Here is a 19,451-nt window from a genome sequence, read left to right as displayed (position 1 = left end):
ATTCCTGTACATACCCACCTACCAAACAGCACTACAGCGGCCAGAGATAACAGAACAGTAGCTTGTACTCTATTATATATGACGGCATTATAAGGCGGAGGGGTCAGTGTCCTCTGTAGTGGATTATTCTCAATGGGTTTGACCTTGAAACTGAAAACAGCGATATAGTAAAGGCAGCGGGCGCCACTGGTTATCGCCGTTACCCCATTGTGTAATATTATCCCAGATTTCTTTCATGAGGTCGTGAAGGAGAATACATTGTATTATATTCCTGCGGCACAGCTCCTGCGACCGTGTAACGCGACGAGGGACCTCCGCACTAATACCGTTGTTTTCCCCGTGTCCCCTTTCTGTGACGGTCCTGGGAAAATCGGGATATTGTAGCCAATACAGGTCGTAGCGTAGGCTGACGCTCCCCAAAGGGGCAGCAAAAAAAATGGTGAAAGCGCTGATAACGTGTAGCATGCCGATATACGCACAGGGCGCCCAGCGGCTAATTCAGCGGCGCTTACTGTGGATTTGAGCTGGTCGGTTATAACGCTGAATGCACCATTCATTATATTGCAGTGAGTTTAGTTGTCTCAAACATAGGGATAAGGTAAAATGGCCGACATCTGGTTTATGTGTGCGCACTTACTGTCGTCATTGTAAAAGCCAACGTTACCAAGGCGTAGGCTGCCTTTCGCCATCACTTGACGGTCAGGTTTGCTCACACATCTGATGTATATGGCTGATGCCTTTTGTGGCGGTTTTGAGATCGCTCAATGGCGGTGCGCTCCAGTTCCGCCAATAAAATGGTAGTAAATAATGTGCCCTTTTATCTGAGCCCCCCTGTTCCCGCACTGAGACGGCTGTTTTCCCAGTCTGCGCTGCGCTGCAGATACCCGCCCTATCACACGGTGTATACTGACTCCAGCAGAGGGGATGGAGGTTCCGCTTCTCTGCAGTCAGCAAAATATAATTAGAATCAATAGCCGCAGATCTCTGAGCTGCCGGTCTGCGTGTGCGAGTTCATTCAAGGTAAAGAAAAGAGCCGACGGGAGGGGGGAGCAGCAGGCAAAGAGCTCTCGCTGTAGCCTAATGCTACGTTCCCTGATTCCATCGATTTATTGGTGACTGCGATTTGTAAGAAGGTCTCACGTCTGCCTCTCTCAGGAACACTCCACAGCCGCCAGCTGTCTCTTATCTCTCCCTAATGGGGTGAGAAATCATCATGTGTACCCGTAATGTCACATGATGATCTGTTTATCCTGAATACTGCGGCAGCGTGTCACTGTGACGGGCACTGATCCCTACAGCAGCAGCGTGTCACTGTGACGGGCACTGATCCCTACAGCATCAGAGTGTCACTGTGACGGGCACTGATCCCTACAGCAGCAGAGTGTCACTGTGACGGGCACTGATCCCTACAGCAGCAGCGTATCACTGTGACGGGCACTGATCCCTACAGCGGCAGCGTATCACTGTGACGGGCACTGATCCCTACAGCAGCAGCGTGTCACTGACGGGCACTGATCCCTACAGCAGCAGCGTATCACTGTGACGGGCACTGATCCCTACAGCGGCAGCGTATCACTGTGACGGGCACTGATCCCTACAGCGGCAGTGTATCATTATGACGGGCACTGCGCTGATCCCTACAGTGGCAGCGTATCACTGTCGGGCACTGCACTGATCCCTACAGTGGCAGCGTATCACTGACGGGCACTGCACTGATCCCTATAGTGGCAGCGTATCACTGTGACGGGCACTGCACTGATCCCTACAGTGGCAGCGTATCACTGATGGGCACTGCACTAATCCCAATAGTGGCAGCATATCACTGTGATGGGCACTGCACTGATCCCTACAGCAGCAGCGTATCACTGTGATGGGCACTGATCCCTACAGCAGCAGTGTTTCACTGTGATGGGCTCTTTGCTGATCCCTACAGCAGCAGCGTATCACTGTGACGGGCACTGATCCCTACAGCGGCAGCGTATCATTATGATGGGCACTGCGCTGATCCCTACAGCAGCAGCGTGTCACTGTGATGGGCTCTTTGCTGATCCCTACAGCGGCAGCGTATCACTGACGGGCACTGCACTGATCCCTACAGTGGCAGCATATCACTGACAGGCACTGCACTGATCCCTATAGTGGCAGCGTATCACTGTGACGGGCACTGCACTGATCCCTACAGTGGCAGCGTATCACTGATGGGCACTGCACTAATCCCAATAGTGGCAGCGTATCACTGTGACGGGCACTGCACTGATCCCTACAGCGGTAGTGTATCACTGTGACGGGCACTGTGTTAAACCCTAACAAGCACTGTGCTGATCCCCACAGTGGGAGTGTTTCACTGTGATAGGCACTGCGCTGATCCCTACAGCGGCGGCATCTCACTTTGACGGGCACTGATCCCTACAGCAGCAGATAGTCACTGTGAAGGGCACTGATCCCTACAGCTGCAGATTGTCACTGTGATGGGCACTGATCCCTATAGCAGCAGATTGTCACTGTGACGGGCACTGATCCCTACAGCAGCAGATTGTCACTGTGACGGGCACTGATCCCTACAGCACCGAGCACTTCTCTGAGAGTAGGGACCTGAGGTAGGAGACAGCCATTTCTTGTACTTAACGTCAACTATTGTTCCTCAGGTTCTGGAGTTTACATCACCCGCGGGCAGCTCATGAACTGTCACCTCTGCGCAGGAGTGAAACACAAAGTCCTGCTAAGACGACTGCTCGCCACGTTCTTTGATCGGTAGGTTCCGGAGAGCTTTATCCATCAGAGACCTGTCTGCAAATGATATATTTATAATTCATACTGATGCCGAGTTGAACGCAAGCTGGCCGGAATTGATCCCGCATTGCATGCGCGGAACTAAATTAGTATAGTCCCCGTATATATGCATGTTGGCGCTGCACTCGAACCCTATCGGTAAGCTCATCATTATCATCTGTGCGGGTTTCCAGCGCCCCATTCTTGGCACCAGTGATACACCTGGTAATGTTATCTCTGCTCCATCCTCGCCCCCTCTCTGCATTTGGGCGATGTGCCCAGTTACGCCCCTTTAGTCACAAGTGGAGACAGTTGAATTGGAGAATGCACAACATGAAAACACGCAAAATACGCTCCGCAAACTGGCTCATGTTCAGCTCAGCGTCCTGTGCTATATCCACAGACCTCTGCCAACGTGCCATGTCTGCCCCTCACAGGCTGCCCCGTCCTAATGCCCAGGACAGGAGGTGGCTGTAATTACTGGGCGCTGGGTGGGAGCCTAGAGGGGAATTCTCTCTCCAAGCAGCTACATATGGAACCTCTGTGTTTTATTGTAACGGAGGCAGCGCCACCCAAAGCTAACTCTTCCCTAAGGGGTACATGTCATGGCGACTATGGTTTGCCAGTTATAGGGGTTGTGGGTCCTTATTTTGCTACAATTTATTGTGAAATGTGCTATAGTCTTCTTGTCTCCTACATACAGTGCTGACAGCCATTTGTTTACTGCTTCTTGACAACCTCACTGAGGCATGAGGCACAAAGTTTGGGCTCATTTAGAGTTAGACATAGATCTGAGTTTTTTGCGTTAGATATTGCACATACACGCTGTGTACACATCTGTATATACCTTAGTGTATCGCTGTCTTGCATCTCCTTACGCCTGGAGTGACACATCGCCTACGCAGGTGCGACCATATGCAATGAGGAGGATGACCAGCAGCACTAGCTGTCTGTTTCTCATTGGCTGGTTAGCATATGGACCCCTCCCACTGTTTGTACATTTATTAGAGTCGCAGCTGTTATTATATGAAGTCGCTGCGGTCTATTCACATTACTTAACTTTCTGTTAGGACCACTGCAGGAAAGAAGATTCCATTAGATTGTTAAAGGGGAACACAGCAGATATTTCTATTTAATTTAATTTGCATTTGATTACATTTCATATTAAAAATGTGAAATGTCTCCATACAATCTTCTATCTTGTGTGTGACACGTCAGGACATTATTGTATTGTGTACAATTAGGGTACAGTGGTTACTAATAATACTGTCCAGCCACAGCTCTGTGCTCTGCTACGCTATAGTATATACACTTGTATGCTGGGTGTAAATGCCCCCGTGTCTCAGCTGGAGGTATATTGGGATGCGTCTGACTAACCATATTATTATCCTTTATATATATGGTGCCACAAGGTTTCCGCAGCGCCTTACATAAACAAATGAGTTACTAACAGTACAGAACGATGCAGGGGAAGGACTCGCTTTATACACATTGCTGCATTGGCGATTATAGCACTGAAATAAGCAGCAGGACGTCAGCAGCCAGTGAGAGGTGCAGGTGTCGGGGAATTAGCAGTAAACGATAGTATAAGGAAGGAGAAGCACATGAGGGAAGAGGGCCCTGCTCGTGAGAGCTTGCATTCTACTGAAGCTTTTCCTTGTATGCGTCTTTATCCTTTTAACATTCGTAGCGCAAATGCATCCAACTTTAAATGAGCCCGTCTGTGTACAGCTGGGGAGAACAAGCAGCATGGCGGTGTGAGGGGCTCAGCGTCATACAGAAGTGCAGACCTGAGCTGGAGTAATGTCCCATCTGTGTACAGCCGGGGAGAACAAGCAGCATGGCGGAGTAAGGGGCTCAGCGTCATACAGAAGTACAGACCTGAGCTGGAGTAATGTCCCATCTGTGTACAGCCGGGGAGAACAAGCAGCATGGCGGTGTAAGGGGCTCAGCGTCATACAGAAGTGCAGACCTGAGCTGGAGTAATGTCCCATCTGTGTACAGCCGGGGAGAACAAGCAGCATGGCGGTGTGAGGGGCTCAGCGTCATAAAGAAGTGCAGACCTGAGCTGGAGTAATGTCCCATCTGTGTACAGCCGGGGAGAACAAGCAGCATGGCGGTGTAAGGGGCTCAGCGTCATACAGAAGTACAGACCTGAGCTGGAGTAATGTCCCATCTGTGTACAGCCGGGGAGAACAAGCAGCATGGCGGTGTGAGGGGCTCAGCGTCATACAGAAGTACAGACCTGAGCTGGAGTAATGTCCCATCTGTGTACAGCCGGGGAGAACAAGCAGCATGGCGGTGTAAGGGGCTCAGCGTCATACAGAAGTGCAGACCTGAGCTGGAGTAATGTCCCATCTGTGTACAGCCGGGGAGAACAAGCAGCATGGCGGTGTGAGGGGCTCAGCGTCATACAGAAGTGCAGACCTGAGCTGGAGTAATGTCCCATCTGTGTACAGCCGGGGAGAACAAGCAGCATGGCGGTGTAAGGGGCTCAGCATCATACAGAAGTGCAGACCTGAGCTGGAGTAATGTCCCATCTGTGTACAGCCGGGGAGAACAAGCAGCATGGCGGTGTGAGGGGCTCAGCGTCATACAGAAGTACAGACCTGAGCTGGAGTAATGTCCCATCTGTGTACAGCCGGGGAGAACAAGCAGCATGGCGGTGTGAGGGGCTCAGCGTCATACAGAAGTGCAGACCTGAGCTGGAGTAATGTCCCATCTGTGTACAGCCGGGGAGAACAAGCAGCATGGCGGTGTGAGGGGCTCAGCGTCATACAGAAGTACAGACCTGAGCTGGAGTAATGTCCCATCTGTGTACAGCCGGGGAGAACAAGCAGCATGGCGGTGTAAGGGGCTCAGCGTCATACAGAAGTGCAGACCTGAGCTGGAGTAATGTCCCATCTGTGTAGGGTAAACCAGACAATCAGCTATTTTCTGACAATTTATGACCGTACGGCACGTAGTAAATATTCCCACCTCTGTAGTAACGAATCTCCATTCAGTATGTTTGCAAAACGTTCACTTGCAGCAGAAATAGCCACATGGGAGTCACTTCCTGGCATTTGTACAATGAAGACATCAATCAGCCCAATGTGGTTTTATAGCAATTATCTGGCAGTCAGGAAGGTATGGTCCTATCTGCCCTCAGCACTGCTCCGAGCTGTCGCTCTCACGTCCGTCCTTGTTTGCTGTCCATGTTGGATAAGCTGTGAGTCTGCTTCAGGCTCTGCGTCCACTATAATGATTAATATCGGGGTCTATTTGTGGCTGGACCCACTTCCAGGTCTGATTGGTGATAGGAGAGACCCCTGGACATTGCTGCAAGAGGTGGTCCATACCATTATACCATATGGGGAGAAGTGTTGAAATGGACTCTTCCAATTGTCACTGTCACCATTATTTCATCGTCCTCCCAAAGAATAAAGCGACTTAGTGAATAAGACTTTAATGTAGGACAAATATTCTGTAGCCCAGAGCAAGCATCACTTTCTCTCATTAATGTTACTGAAAGCTGACACCTGATTGGTCGCTGCGGGTTACAATGTATCTCTGCAGGTAAATGTCACACCTTCATAATAATACCGTCATATGCAATATTAGATTCAGCAAAAACGTAGAAATGACTAATTTAGATGTTAAGATATTGATATACTGACAAACGCTGCCATGTTTCTGATCTAGTGACGCTTGCACCTTTCAGGAATACCCTCGCTAATAGCTGCGGGACAGGAATCCGCTCGTCCACCAGTGACCCCAGCCGGAAGCCCCTGGACAGTCGGGTTCTGAATGCTGTTAAATGTAAGAACATTTCATAGTTGGTTTATTTCTTGCATTTGTTTGTTTTTCCCCTCTAATCAATGGTGAATCTGGAGCCTCCAGTCTAAGACACCATTAATGAGCAGCGTTACCTACACTCACATTGGAGGAAGCCATTTTGTCAGCTCAACCAATAAGAGAATGGATTCTGTCTGTCCTCTAGAAACCAATTATATCGCTGCCTCTGATTGGGTCCCCGGCCGCTTTGTGCAGCACTGACGGAACGGAGGATATTTACCTACATTTTCCCAGGAGTAGTTGGGTAGAGGACGTAGTTTTGTCTATTGCAACCAATCAAATGTTTGCTTTCATTTGTTGAACTGTACAAGAAAGTGACACGTAGGATATGATTGGTTTTCCATAAATGTCCCCGACTTGTGTTCTCACAAAATGGCTGCCTAGTGCCTACAGTTCTGCATTAACATAAAACAGGCCCCTTTATAGCACTGCACCGAGTACAATGTGGTACAAACTGGCGTATACAGCGACGTATTGTACATTCATATGAGGAACACATTTATATGGACTCTTGTACATCCCTCCGGAGCAGAGAATAATAGAAAGTGTTTATATCTGTTGCACCAGCCGCCTGTGGGATGTATACAGTGGATTAGGCCCGTTCAGCGTTGCTTAGTCACTGAAGATTACTAGGTTTATTCTTCCCGAGTCCTTACACGACCTTCTGGGAGTCTATAAAACGTGCACAGATGCCTTTAGCTGGTTATTGCTACAGGTGAAAGGCTGAGATTAGAACAAGCAGTGATTGGCAGCTCTGTATTGTCTAATAATATATATATATAGCGTAATTACGCTACACCCTCTGGAACTCTGCATTATACTATATTACTTAGTCTATGATTATATCGCCGTGATTTTCTCTATTATTATATTTTTCAGTGTACTGTCAGAATTTTGCACCAAATTTTAAGGAGAGTGAGATGAATGTCATAGCGGCAGACATGTGCACCAACGCCCGCAGAGTGCGCAAGCGCTGGCTTCCTAAAATAAAGTCCATGTTACCCGAGGGCGTGGAGATGTACCGCTCCGTCATGGGGGCCACGGCAGCCGGGGTCTCCCTAGAATCCGATTTCCAGCCGAGTCCGGCGCAGGCGTTTGAGCAAAGGATCTATGCCGAGCGGAGAAGTGACCCTGGCGCCATAGTATCCCTGAGAACTAACACAGCAAACATTGACCTCACCAACGGCTCCAACCCTCCGTTCGAACAGAGCCAGGAGGCAGAAGGAGCAACGGGCTCCGTTATCCAGGAGGTAGGTGGCACTGATTCATTGGCAGCGGATAACCAGGGCACCCCGCCACCACCACCTTTTGAACAAAACACTGGCTCCACGAGCAGACCAGAGACCCCGGCCAGACGACAGGAGGCTGCTTACAGCGGGACTTTATAAGCCAGCGAGGAGATGAGCGTGTCCGGACAGTGACCTATAAGGGAGGCGTAATATTAGCACTCTTTGCATGCATTACTAATAGGAAACAATGTGATCAGCCACTTACCTTCAGAACTGCTACTTTTGCCTGACTAAAATGTGATTTTTATTTCTGCTTGTATTAAAAAAAAACAAAAAACAACAAAAAAACAAAAACAAAAAAAACCACGAAGATGAAGGAGAAATAATCGCATCCGTTCCACCATAACCAACGACACAGTGGGCGCCTTTCTAAAATAAGAGAATTAACTGCAATGACATGAAAGCATCCATCGGTTTTTCTCTTGCAACCCATTTGAAATATGTATCATTTACGAGCACGTTTAACAAACCTCTATAGTCGGCACCGTTCATTCATCGCTCATGGGTAATAGAGACGTTCCCGTCGCCCTCATCCATCATCCAGTGTAGAGGAGCTGAGGGGGTCTGTACCCCGCTCCATGGTGTTTTTATACAACACTGTGTATTAACGTGGATAGAATTGGGTGTTCCCACTCATTAGGGTTTTTTTATATCATTATTTTGTCTTCTATTTAGACTATTGTCACGTTCACAACAAGTAGGGAATTGGTTTTACTTGTTTTTCTTTATCTGCAGACCAGAGATGGGGAGAATATAAGAATTATTGATCAGATTATGTCGGCACCACAGAGTTTACTGACTTTGGGCTGCACGTGGACGACCGAAAAAATATGGCCGAGCTAGAAATCCCCCCCAACCTTGCCAGAAATGTCACCCAAGTATATAAGTGACACATAACCTTAGATAGTTCCAGATTAACCAACATAAAGATCCAGCACGGATCAGCGTTCTGCTCTGGTTACTCAGCCGCGGTCCGCTAATATTCGCTCTATTCGGGATGCTGAGGCGCGTTGTGTCCATGTATGAATTGTGTCCATGTGTACGATCTTCCACAAAGTCGTAAAGCTATAATATCTGTAATACGTGCGCTATTACCATTGTTTTATGCAAAATATCAGCTGAACACAGGTAACCAGTCCTGATGGAAGGTGTAAGTTACAAGTATTGGCGGAGTCTAACACTGGCCGCTGCCTGCTGGGTAATTTATAGGAAAATCGTTTTATCCGCTCGCCTCAGTCTGAGATTCCCGGAAGCTTAGCTCTGAGCCGAATCCCAGACCTCGGGTTCCATTACTGCAAGCGTCTGAGATGGGAGGAGTGTGAGGATCTAGATTGGGAGAGGCGGCTTCCAGATACTTATAGATCAGGCTTGTATAATCCTGATTTATAAGCAGTATCGTGGTATAGTATCGTCTTGAGATTTAAGATGTCAGGTGGAGCCTCAGGCCTGAGATTCCTTACTTTGGGCCTGGAGATCCCCAGCTTGGGGTAAGATTTTCTGTGATCAGTTCAGAGACTGTAATCCAGAAATATATCAGCTTTCTTTGAGGCCTCACAATGGGTCCCTTAGATAGAGGCCGCCTGATTCAGAGTCAGCGCTTAAAGTGGTCACAAATTTCAGGCGCTTTGTGCGTTCAGGAATAAATCCAGATTTCTGCCTGTAATAACTATCAGAGGCAGTTACAAAGCCCTCTCCACGGTGCAGGAAATGCGGCTACAGCGGATCGCATGGACCCCTCCGGGCTGGCCCACACCCCATGGACTATTTAGCCTCCATGTAACACCCACCCAGCCTGAAGTGGAGATGGGACTGTGATCCGTACGACTCTGACTCACTTGTAGTTATGCTAAGCTGCGCACGCAGGCACCGACACTTGTGCAATCCGCTAAATATCGCACGATTTGTGCGCAACTCTGAACCAGGCCCAGCGGCTGTAAGGCTTGGCCGACGTTTGTAGGACTTAGGCCCGTATTCAATTTGGAGCGAAAAGCCGAGATCGGCGAAAAAGTTTCGCCGATGACGTCATTTCGCCAGGCGGAAAAGTATCGCCGTATTCAATTTGAAAGACTTTCCGCCTATGAATAGCAGGTGGAAAAAAGTGCAGAATTGGGGTTTTGGGGTGCAACATTGCGGGAACCCCCATTGCAGCCTTCAGACAGTCTCCCAAAGGTAATCTGCGTCCAAAATTAAAAAAAAAACACTTAAGAACACCCCAAAAAATCATTTTCAATTTGAGGGTGATAAAAAAAATGTTGGGGGACAAAGTTAAAAACTAGCGAACTAGACTCAAGGGGGGTCCCCAAGTGTACCCCAAGTGATTTTTCATTGCAGGTGTTTGCGGCAGGTGGATTTTTCATGATTTTTTCAACTTCACTTTAGCAACTTTTAAATATGCTGACCCCCCCCCCCCCCCTATTTACAAGTGCCCCAAATTTGCTGGGATAAGTTATTTTCTGGAAAAAAACCTCCTGAATACTATTCTGCACCACGTTTAGAAAAACGCTATTTAGCAGTTATTGAGCCCGTTTAAAAACACCAAATACCTTCAGCCAGCCAAATCGGGGGGTACCATAGGGAACCTCCATGTCAGAGCATCTTTTGGGGGGTGTCAGGCTGACAGGACTTTCCGCTTGTTTCAGTTTCGCCAGGTCCCATTTTCGCCTACTTTCAAATTGAATACGGGGATACGCGGGCACGCGCGCGATACTTTTCCGCATGCAAAACAGGCAAAGTAGGCGGAAAGCCCGGGAGTCGAAAAAGTATCGCGGGTGCGAATCAAATTGAATACGGCTCTTAGTGCGTGTTTGCAGTTTCTAGGTCTCAGTTTGGACATAGTGAGTTGGGCTCAGCGTGGGCTTGGAGGCCACAGAGCTCAGCAAACACTTAATTTCAATGTACAATGCAAAATACTTAGAGGCAATTTATGTCTAATGCTCGTTTGAAGTGTGAAATGTTTGACAGAGTTGGGCGAATGTGACGCGTTTCATCCTTTTGGAGTTTATTAAAAACAGACATTTATGCTGTGATCCATAACAGCCAATCAGATATTAGCTTTTATTAATAGCACTACACTAGACTGATGAACACTCGCATCTGATTGGTTGCCATGGGTTACAGCATATCATTAACCATTATTATCATTCTGATTACTAAATAAGCCCTTGTGTTTTTCCGCCATGTGTACACAAATGTCCTCTTGGTGGAGGCTGAGACAGACTGTGGGTGAGGTGCTGACGTCACACAGACGCAGCGGGTTATCCCCAGTACAATCTATTACATTTGTCATGTGAAATCAGTTCATTGATTTTATATCAGTCTTAATGTATATTTTAGAAATTCCCCTCTGCTGTTTGGATCCCTCCCAAGCCTCTGCAATTAATGGCGTCTGCGTTTGATGCATGCTTTGCCCAGAATCCTCTGGGGCCCGTGGGATGAGGTAGCGTTAGGTCGTGTTTACGAGCTCTTCTGTCTGAGACGTACATTGCTTTCTTTTAGTTGGGATTCAGATTACTGTGAAGCACTTTTATAAAAATCTACTGAAAGGCGCGGAGCTTCTGCAGAACAGACCGGGCGCACATTCCATCAAAGACACAATCTACTGAGGGGGTTAGGGGGGGGCTTATTCTTCTGGCATTCAAAAAATCATATCCAAAATGAACATTCATTAGGGACCATGAAGCAAATGTTGTTTATCAGTGACAGTGGATCAATGGTGACCTTAGCAAGCTGGCTGGGAGATGTGGTGCAAAAAATGACCGCAGGCTGCGCACGCTATACCTGCTGAATGGACGTGCTTTATGGCATTTCAGCATTGAGCTCATATTTAGGCATGTTACCCTCACTATAGTAGAAGATTCCTTTCTTTGGTCCCATAATAGCAGAAGTTTGATGGGAACTTGTTACTGGGTGATTACAATGATCTGGGAGCTTCAAATTAAACATCTGATACCTTAAAGTTAAACATTGTACCCCCCACAGCTGCCATTTTGTTGCATCAGTTTAATTTACGTTATGTACTCGGTCTAATGCTTGGATTGTAGCGTTAGGAGACAGAATGATACATACTGGTAGCAAATGATCTTTTGTTCTGTGTGTATAACGTTTGCTGTTTCTCTCCATGTGTCCAGGACTCCGCTAACAGATAACGTCCTCATTATATGACATGGATGAATAACTTTCATTACTGATATTCAGCTCTCGGCACACTGTTTAACGTGGATTACTGTTTGATGACTCAGTGGATCTCTGATATTTAATTGTATGGAACTACTCAACCCCAGTTAGCTATGTGCACAAATCAGAAAGGACCAAAATCAGCCATGTAGCTGAGATGTAGACAAGCTGTCAGTTTCCAAAAAAAAAAAAAAAAGTCTCTTGTTTCCCGCAGGGCGAAACGCGTTGGTTTCTTTTTGCTGGAATCAAAAAGCAGATCTCTTACTGACACCATTTGTAAAGTGTAAGGAGTGAGCGCAGTTATTACAGGTACTTCTAGCAGCATGAGATTATTTTAGGCACAAATTACCAGATTTTAGTATAGCTATAAACAAAACTGTAAAAACAAGGTACCTTCTTTGCACAGTGTACCTTGGGAGTGGTACCTGCAGTGCAGGTATTAGTGTATTTGAAGATCAATAAGGTTAAACCAAAGCGGTATTAATCTGCAGTATCTAAAGAAGAAGAAAGCACTTATATTGGGAGTGAAACGCGTGTGTGTGATTTAGTTGATCGTAATCTGTGAATTAGTGGGAATTCCACGGAATGGCCTTGAATGTAAAATACATGAGTTTTATGGATGTTCTTTAAACTCCCAATTTCATTATTAAAATAAAATAGGTTGGGCTAATATAGCATAAAACTCGCTTATTGCACAAACGCTATGAAAAATGATGGAGAGAGAACGCGGAAACAGAATTTGATTTGGGAATTAAAAGGAAGGCACCTTGCACAATGAGAGAGAAAAGATATATATTTTTATTTAGCTCATTTCTTCCTGTATATATTTTTGGTTTAGGAAAGCAGGATATGTAGGAAAACAATGTAAACTAGAAATAATGTGAATGGTATAGGACTTGCGATCGTACGATGACGTGCGTAAATAATTTGCACTAACGTTTCTGTGTGTCAAGGATTAATGATGTTTGGTAAAATGCGTGGATATTTCTAAACTTAAAAAGATTTTACAAAAAAAGTGGGAACAGAATGTATGGAGAATTCTCATGTACGGGCTCTCCTGAGTGCCTTAGAGGTTATTTTTTTGCTAATAATATGTGAAACATTATTGGATTCCTCTATGTCTGTGGGTGGAAGTTCAAATTATCCTTCCTAAAGGGATTAAATAAACTTTATTACATCCCTCTTGTTTACAACAGTTTATTTAATTAGCCAAACGTGGGCTATCTAGTATCCAGGTGGGCCTGCCTACAATGAAGTCTGCTGTCATTTCAATGCATGTTTGATATGTTTTTTTTTATTGTGAGCCTATCTGTTAGTGATATAATACTATATGCACGATATAAATCACCTTTTTCCTAAGCCTTTTAAAGATTTGCATCCAAAATGGTTTCATTTATTTATTGGATTGTACATTCCAGCCAAATACTTGTCTTTTGTGTTGTTTTATTAAGCAATATATTCATATTATCAGGCAGTTATGTTTAATGTCCCTTGGATACAACACAGATCTGCTCTCTACCTTGGTTACAAATGTATCCAGCTCTGCTTGATGATATAAATGTATGGCTAGAAAACACGGAGGCGTCCTAGAAAGAAAAGGCAATTGGAAGGCGGCACGTGCCAGCCAGTGAGTTACAGGGGTCCTGAGGTTGCGTTTTCCATTTAAAGGGGAATTGTCACCAAATAATATGTTCATTAATTATTCTTCAAATTAACACTACTATAGTTCAGACTCTGGTCCCACATTTAATGCTGTCATTGGTGGATGAATGAGACCCTGGACGTCTCTTTCCTCCTCTACCCTCTGTGCACGCATGTAATTACACTGTACTTTTTGTTTTATGGTCAAACTGCATTATTAAAGGGCACAGTGACCTCCGGTCTCACTCCACCGTGTTTCATTGTCCTGCAATTACGTTTGTATCAGAAAATTTATGTTAATACCGTGAATGGTTTATAAAATTGATGTATTATAGACCCTGCGGATCAGGCAGAGATGGGCTGTGCACGGCCTCCAGATCTGCACTGTTCTTTGCAGAAGGGAAATGACACTGAGCCAAGTGGCGCTATGTCCGATTCTGGTCACCGTTTTACGAGAACGCTGCACTCAGGCTGTTATTTATTACTATGATGCCTAAAATTAAATATGTTATTTAAATTGTATCTCTTTCTTGGGATACGCCAATCTAGGATTTCTGGTTAACTTTTGTTTTTGTAACCTGCAGGTGGCGCTATTGATACTGGTGAGGAGTTTAGTCGGTGACTAAGAGCTTTCTACAGATACTGTAGCAATTTTCTAAAGGGGAAAGCGCTAGATGTAATTAGAAGAAAGTGCAATACATTCCCAGTGCCATTTATACTAAATTTGACACATTTATCTTGATAAATATTCTCCTTTCAGTCCCTGGCATAAGGGCAAAGGCATCAGATCAGTAGCTCCGTATGTGGAGGCCGGGATATTTGGATAGAATTGTATGACCACAAACCATCATAATTAAATACTCTGAGGGTTGAATCCTTTCCATTTGCAGTGTCTGAGCCCAGTGACCAGGCCAATATATAAAATAACACAGCACATAGACTACAGGACTCTGCAAAGATACACAGCACATAGACTACAGGACTCTGCGGAGATACACAGCACATAGACTACAGGACTCTGCGGATATACACAGCACATAGACTACAGAACTCTGCGGATATACACAGCACATAGACTACAGGACTCTGCAGAGATACACAGCACATAGACTACAGGACTCTGCAAAGATACACAGCACATAGACTACAGGACTCTGCGGAGATACACAGCACATAGACTACAGGACTCTGCGGCTATACACAGCACATAGACTACAGGACTCTGCGGAGATACACAGCACATAGACTACAGGACTCTGCGGAGATACACAGCACATAGACTACAGGACTCTGCGGATATACACGGCACATAGACTACAGGACTCTGCGGATATACACAGCACATAGACTGCAGGACTCTGCGGATACACAGCACATAGACTACAGGACTCTGCGGATATACACAGCACATAGACTGCAGGACTCTGCGGATACACAGCACATAGACTACAGGACTCTGCGGAGATACACAGCACATAGACTACAGTACTCTGCGGAGATACACAGCACATAGACTACAGGACTCTGCGGAGATACACAGCACATAGACTACAGGACTCTGTGGATATACACGGCACATAGACTACAGGACTCTGCGGATACACAGCACATAGACTACAGGACTCTGCGGAGATACACAGCACATAGACTGCAGGACTCTGCGGATACACAGCACATAGACTGCAGGACTCTGCGGAGATACACAGCACATAGACTACAGGACTCTGCAAAGATACACAGCACATAGACTACAGGACTCTGCGGATATACACAGCACATAGACTACAGGACTCTGCGGATATACACAGCACATAGACTACAGGACTCTGCGGAGATACACAGCACATAGACTGCAGGACTCTGCGGAGATACACAGCACATAGACTACAGGACTCTGCGGAGATACACGGCACATAGACTACAGGACTCTGCGGAGATACACAGCACATAGACTACAGGACTCTGCGGAGATACACAGCACATAGACTACAGGACTCTGCAGAGATACACAGCACATAGACTACAGGACTCTGCGGAGATACACAGCACATAGACTACAGGACTCTGCGGATATACACAGCACATAGACTACAGGACTCTGCGGAGATACACAGCACATAGACTACAGGACTCTGCAGAGATACACAGCACATAGACTACAGGACTCTGCGGAGATACACAGCACATAGACTACAGGACTCTGCAGAGATACACAGCACATAGACTACAGGACTCTGCGGAGATACACAGCACATAGACTACAGGACTCTGCGGATATACACAGCACATAGACTACAGGACTCTGCGGATATACACAGCACATAGACTACAGGACTCTGCGGATATACACAGCACATAGACTACAGGACTCTGCGGATATACACAGCACATAGACTACAGGACTCTGCGGATATACACAGCACATAGACTACAGGACTCTGCGGATATACACAGCACATAGCCCGATAGCAGCTGCTCTACCTGCACTCTATTCCTCCACTGTCCCTACACCAATGCTTTTGGGTGTATCTAGATAATAGACCCTTTATATTCCTTACCTGGCCCTATTTGCCCTCTAATTACTGCTGACTACACTTTATTTATTTTCAGAAATGAGTTAATTTTTTTTTTATATATATAATTTACGTCGTAAACAGTAGCGCGGCTCCCAGCTCCAGCATCTCCAAAAAGAAAAAATATATATTAACAAGTGTAGTCTACACTTATTTATATATATATATATATATATATATATATATATATATATTATTTTTTTTGGAGATGCTGGGGCTGGGAGCCGCGCTCCTGTTTACGACGTAAATTATAAAAGAGAAATAATTCAACTCTTTTCTGAAAATAAATAAATGTCCGGCTTATCCCCATTGTCCAGCAACAAATACTTATTCATTTATTTTCCCATTCTGCTCTTTTCAGCAACGTATTTTTATCATCAGGTCGTTCATTTCCAGTGGCCTTTTATACAGCTAGGTTTAAAGCTAAGGACACAGTAAAACGGTGTCTTATCCGAGGACAATGAAAATAGAGAATGATGGCTCATGATGTAATGACATTGCTGAAAAGCTCAGAAGGAAGCCAGATAGAGGGAAATCAGCAGATATTTGGTAAGAGAGTAACTGATAGTCCGGAGAGCAGAGCCCCCTTTATTTGGTCATCCTTTGGGTTCCTGTTGATGTGCGAGGTCCCGTGTGACCCCCCCTTTGCCGTAATCCACTCATTCGGAAAACGTGTTACTATATTAATCAATCTCTTCCATTCAAAACATGTTGTACACGACGTGTGATTCAGTGTGCGCAGCGCAGCCCAATCCTGCAATACTATATTTAGCAGATAAAATGAAAGACGTGTAAATATTTTGCACTTGGATGGCATTTGCGTAAAATAAACCATTAATCCCTTGGACGGAGTGTTTAGGAATCCAAGACAGAGAACATGTTTTTATTTTATTTTATTTTAAGCGTCTGTTTGGGTACTAAATATTACTGTATTCCATGACTGTTAGACTTCAGAGCCGCCGCTGACTTATTACACGGCCGCGGCTCCTTCTGTTTGTCTCTCATCACGGGGACGTATGTGCTGTTACTAGCTATAGTCTAAGACTGTTATTCTGTAACCACGGCCGTGTCCTAATATATCAAAGGTAAAAAAAAAGAAAAGAAAAAAACAATCCAGCGTTTGGAGAGATGATACTCGCGGTTTTCATATCATGTACGAGGGATTATTAATAAACATCAGCTCCATCAAACATGATCATTAATATTGTAAGATGCTTTGTAAAATTCACATTTACAGAATAATAAAGTCAATTAAAATTAAACCAGTGTTTGGTGTTTTCTGGTCTGCAAGTCTCTCAGTCACCTATAGGACCTCATTAGGACACCATGGGGCCCTAGGCGGGATCCTGGTTTGGGGCCCTAGGCATGAGCCTGGTTTGAGGCCCTAGGCATGATCCTGGTTTGGGGCCCTAGGCAGGAGCCTCGTTTGGGGCCCTAGGCAGGAGCCTGGTTTGGGGCCCTAGGCAGGAGCCTGGTTTAGGGCCCTAGGCAGGAGCCTGGTTTGGGGCCCTAGCCAGTAGCCTGGTTTGGGGCCCTAGGCAGTAGCCTGGTTTGGGGCCCTAGGCAGGATCCTGCCTAGGCAGGTTCCTGGTTTGGGGCCCTAGGCAGGATCCTGGTTTGGGGCCCTAGGCAGGATTCTGCCTAGGCAGGTTCCTGGTTTGGGGTCCTAGGCAGGATCCTGGGTTGGGGCCCTAGGCAGGATCCTGGTTTGGGGCCCTAGGCAGGATCCTGGGTTGGGGCCCTAGGCAGGATCCTGGTTTGGGGCCCTAGGCAGGAGCCTGGTTTGGGGCCTATTCTTCTTTGCAAAAAAACAAAGCACAGAAATGGGGTCAGGTCCTGGGCTCTGGGCTGGAGACTCGGTCATATAATGGATATTACGGTCTAACTACAGGTATTGTGTGGTATCAGGTCAGCCCACAAAATGGCCGCCGCCAGGGTGTAACACACGCGTGTAACACGGAAACTTAGAAACATCCTAATATTAAACCTTTTCCGTGGATGCTGTTCCTGCAGTATGTATGTAAGTGTATGTATGTATATATACATATAGGACAACTGTGTATCAATCAATGTCTCAGTTCTTTAAGCTCTATCTTCAGGTCAGGTAGTCTATCTGACAGTACTGAAACGTTGATTGATACACAGTTGTCCTGTCTGTGTTATTCATGGAGAGTGTCGCACCTATGGACTACTATGCTTTTATTATGTGAAGGCACCTCTGCAAGAAACAGGTTATTTGGCGTGCCGGACCCTTTGCTTTTATATTATTATTACCAGTTATTTATATAGCACACACACATATTCCGCAGCGATATATATATATATATATAATTGTTATCATTTAACTCCTACATAAACATATTTAAGTGGAACCAAATCACCTCCACCTCTTACTTACATTTTACAATCATTATTTTTACTTTAGTTCCACTAAAAATACTTGATGTACTAAGCTCTGGAAAGTGATAAATTGGAGAGAGATAAACTACCAGCCACTCAGCTCCTAACTGTCATGTATTATTGCCGCCTGTAGAGTGCGCTGTGCTACAAGTCACATGATCCGCCTGCCAAGCCCCGATCCAGCCCCAGTGTGTCTACGTCTCTTTCTGCCAGTTACAAATGGCTGTCAGGGTTTGGGTACACCGTACCTGGTCTATCATACAAGCCTAATGACCCCCGAATCTCAGGTCTGTTTCTTACGCAGTTGGCTGGGCCCTGATAATACCCCCAGAGGGGAGGTATAAGAAGCAGACAAGTATAAGGTGTATAGATTAGGGGCAGGCATGATGTATCAGTGAGATGGATCCGAAAACCTCAGGGCTGACAGCGATCACCTCCTACCTCTTCCCCTGCGACTTCATAGTTACTGCGCATGAAAGACCTTTTCTTTAACTGCACATGCGCTATTTATCTTTAATGCCTGAAACGCGCATGCGATAAAATAATACTGATCCAGGAACTGATATTATATTATTACCATGATTGATCTTTGTGTTGAATACAAACATGCCGATTCCGTATTGAGGTCGCTGATTGGCCATCCCTATTATAGATTGCCTTCCAAGCCATTTTATTTTCCTGAGAACAATTTTGTGGCCTGTAACAATATGCGTCAGTGATGTCACTGTATGCATCAGTGACATCACTGAGGCATACAGTGTCTGGTGCC

At 45.8% G+C, this 19,451-nt stretch overlaps 1 protein-coding gene across 1 annotated transcript in view; it reads left to right on the top strand.

Moving 5' to 3' along the window:
• Positions 1–16,377, top strand: part of NACC2 (NACC family member 2) — a 72,231-nt gene extending 55,854 nt beyond the window's left edge. The window contains exons 4-6 of the mRNA XM_088461425.1: positions 2,646–2,751; positions 6,473–6,570; positions 7,486–16,377. Of these exons, the coding sequence (XP_088317551.1) occupies positions 2,646–2,751; positions 6,473–6,570; positions 7,486–7,994 (713 nt within the window). The 3' untranslated portion in view covers positions 7,995–16,377. The remainder of the gene's footprint in view (positions 1–2,645; positions 2,752–6,472; positions 6,571–7,485) is intronic.
• Positions 16,378–19,451: the final 3,074 nt, after the last annotated feature.

Source organism: Taudactylus pleione, unplaced genomic scaffold (genome assembly GCF_031769625.1).
Source record: "Taudactylus pleione unplaced genomic scaffold, aTauple2 ptg001045l, whole genome shotgun sequence".
Lineage (NCBI taxonomy): Eukaryota > Metazoa > Chordata > Amphibia > Anura > Myobatrachidae > Taudactylus > Taudactylus pleione.
The sequence above is the reverse complement of the archived record's forward strand: the minus strand, read 5'-3'. Positions and strand labels throughout refer to the sequence as shown.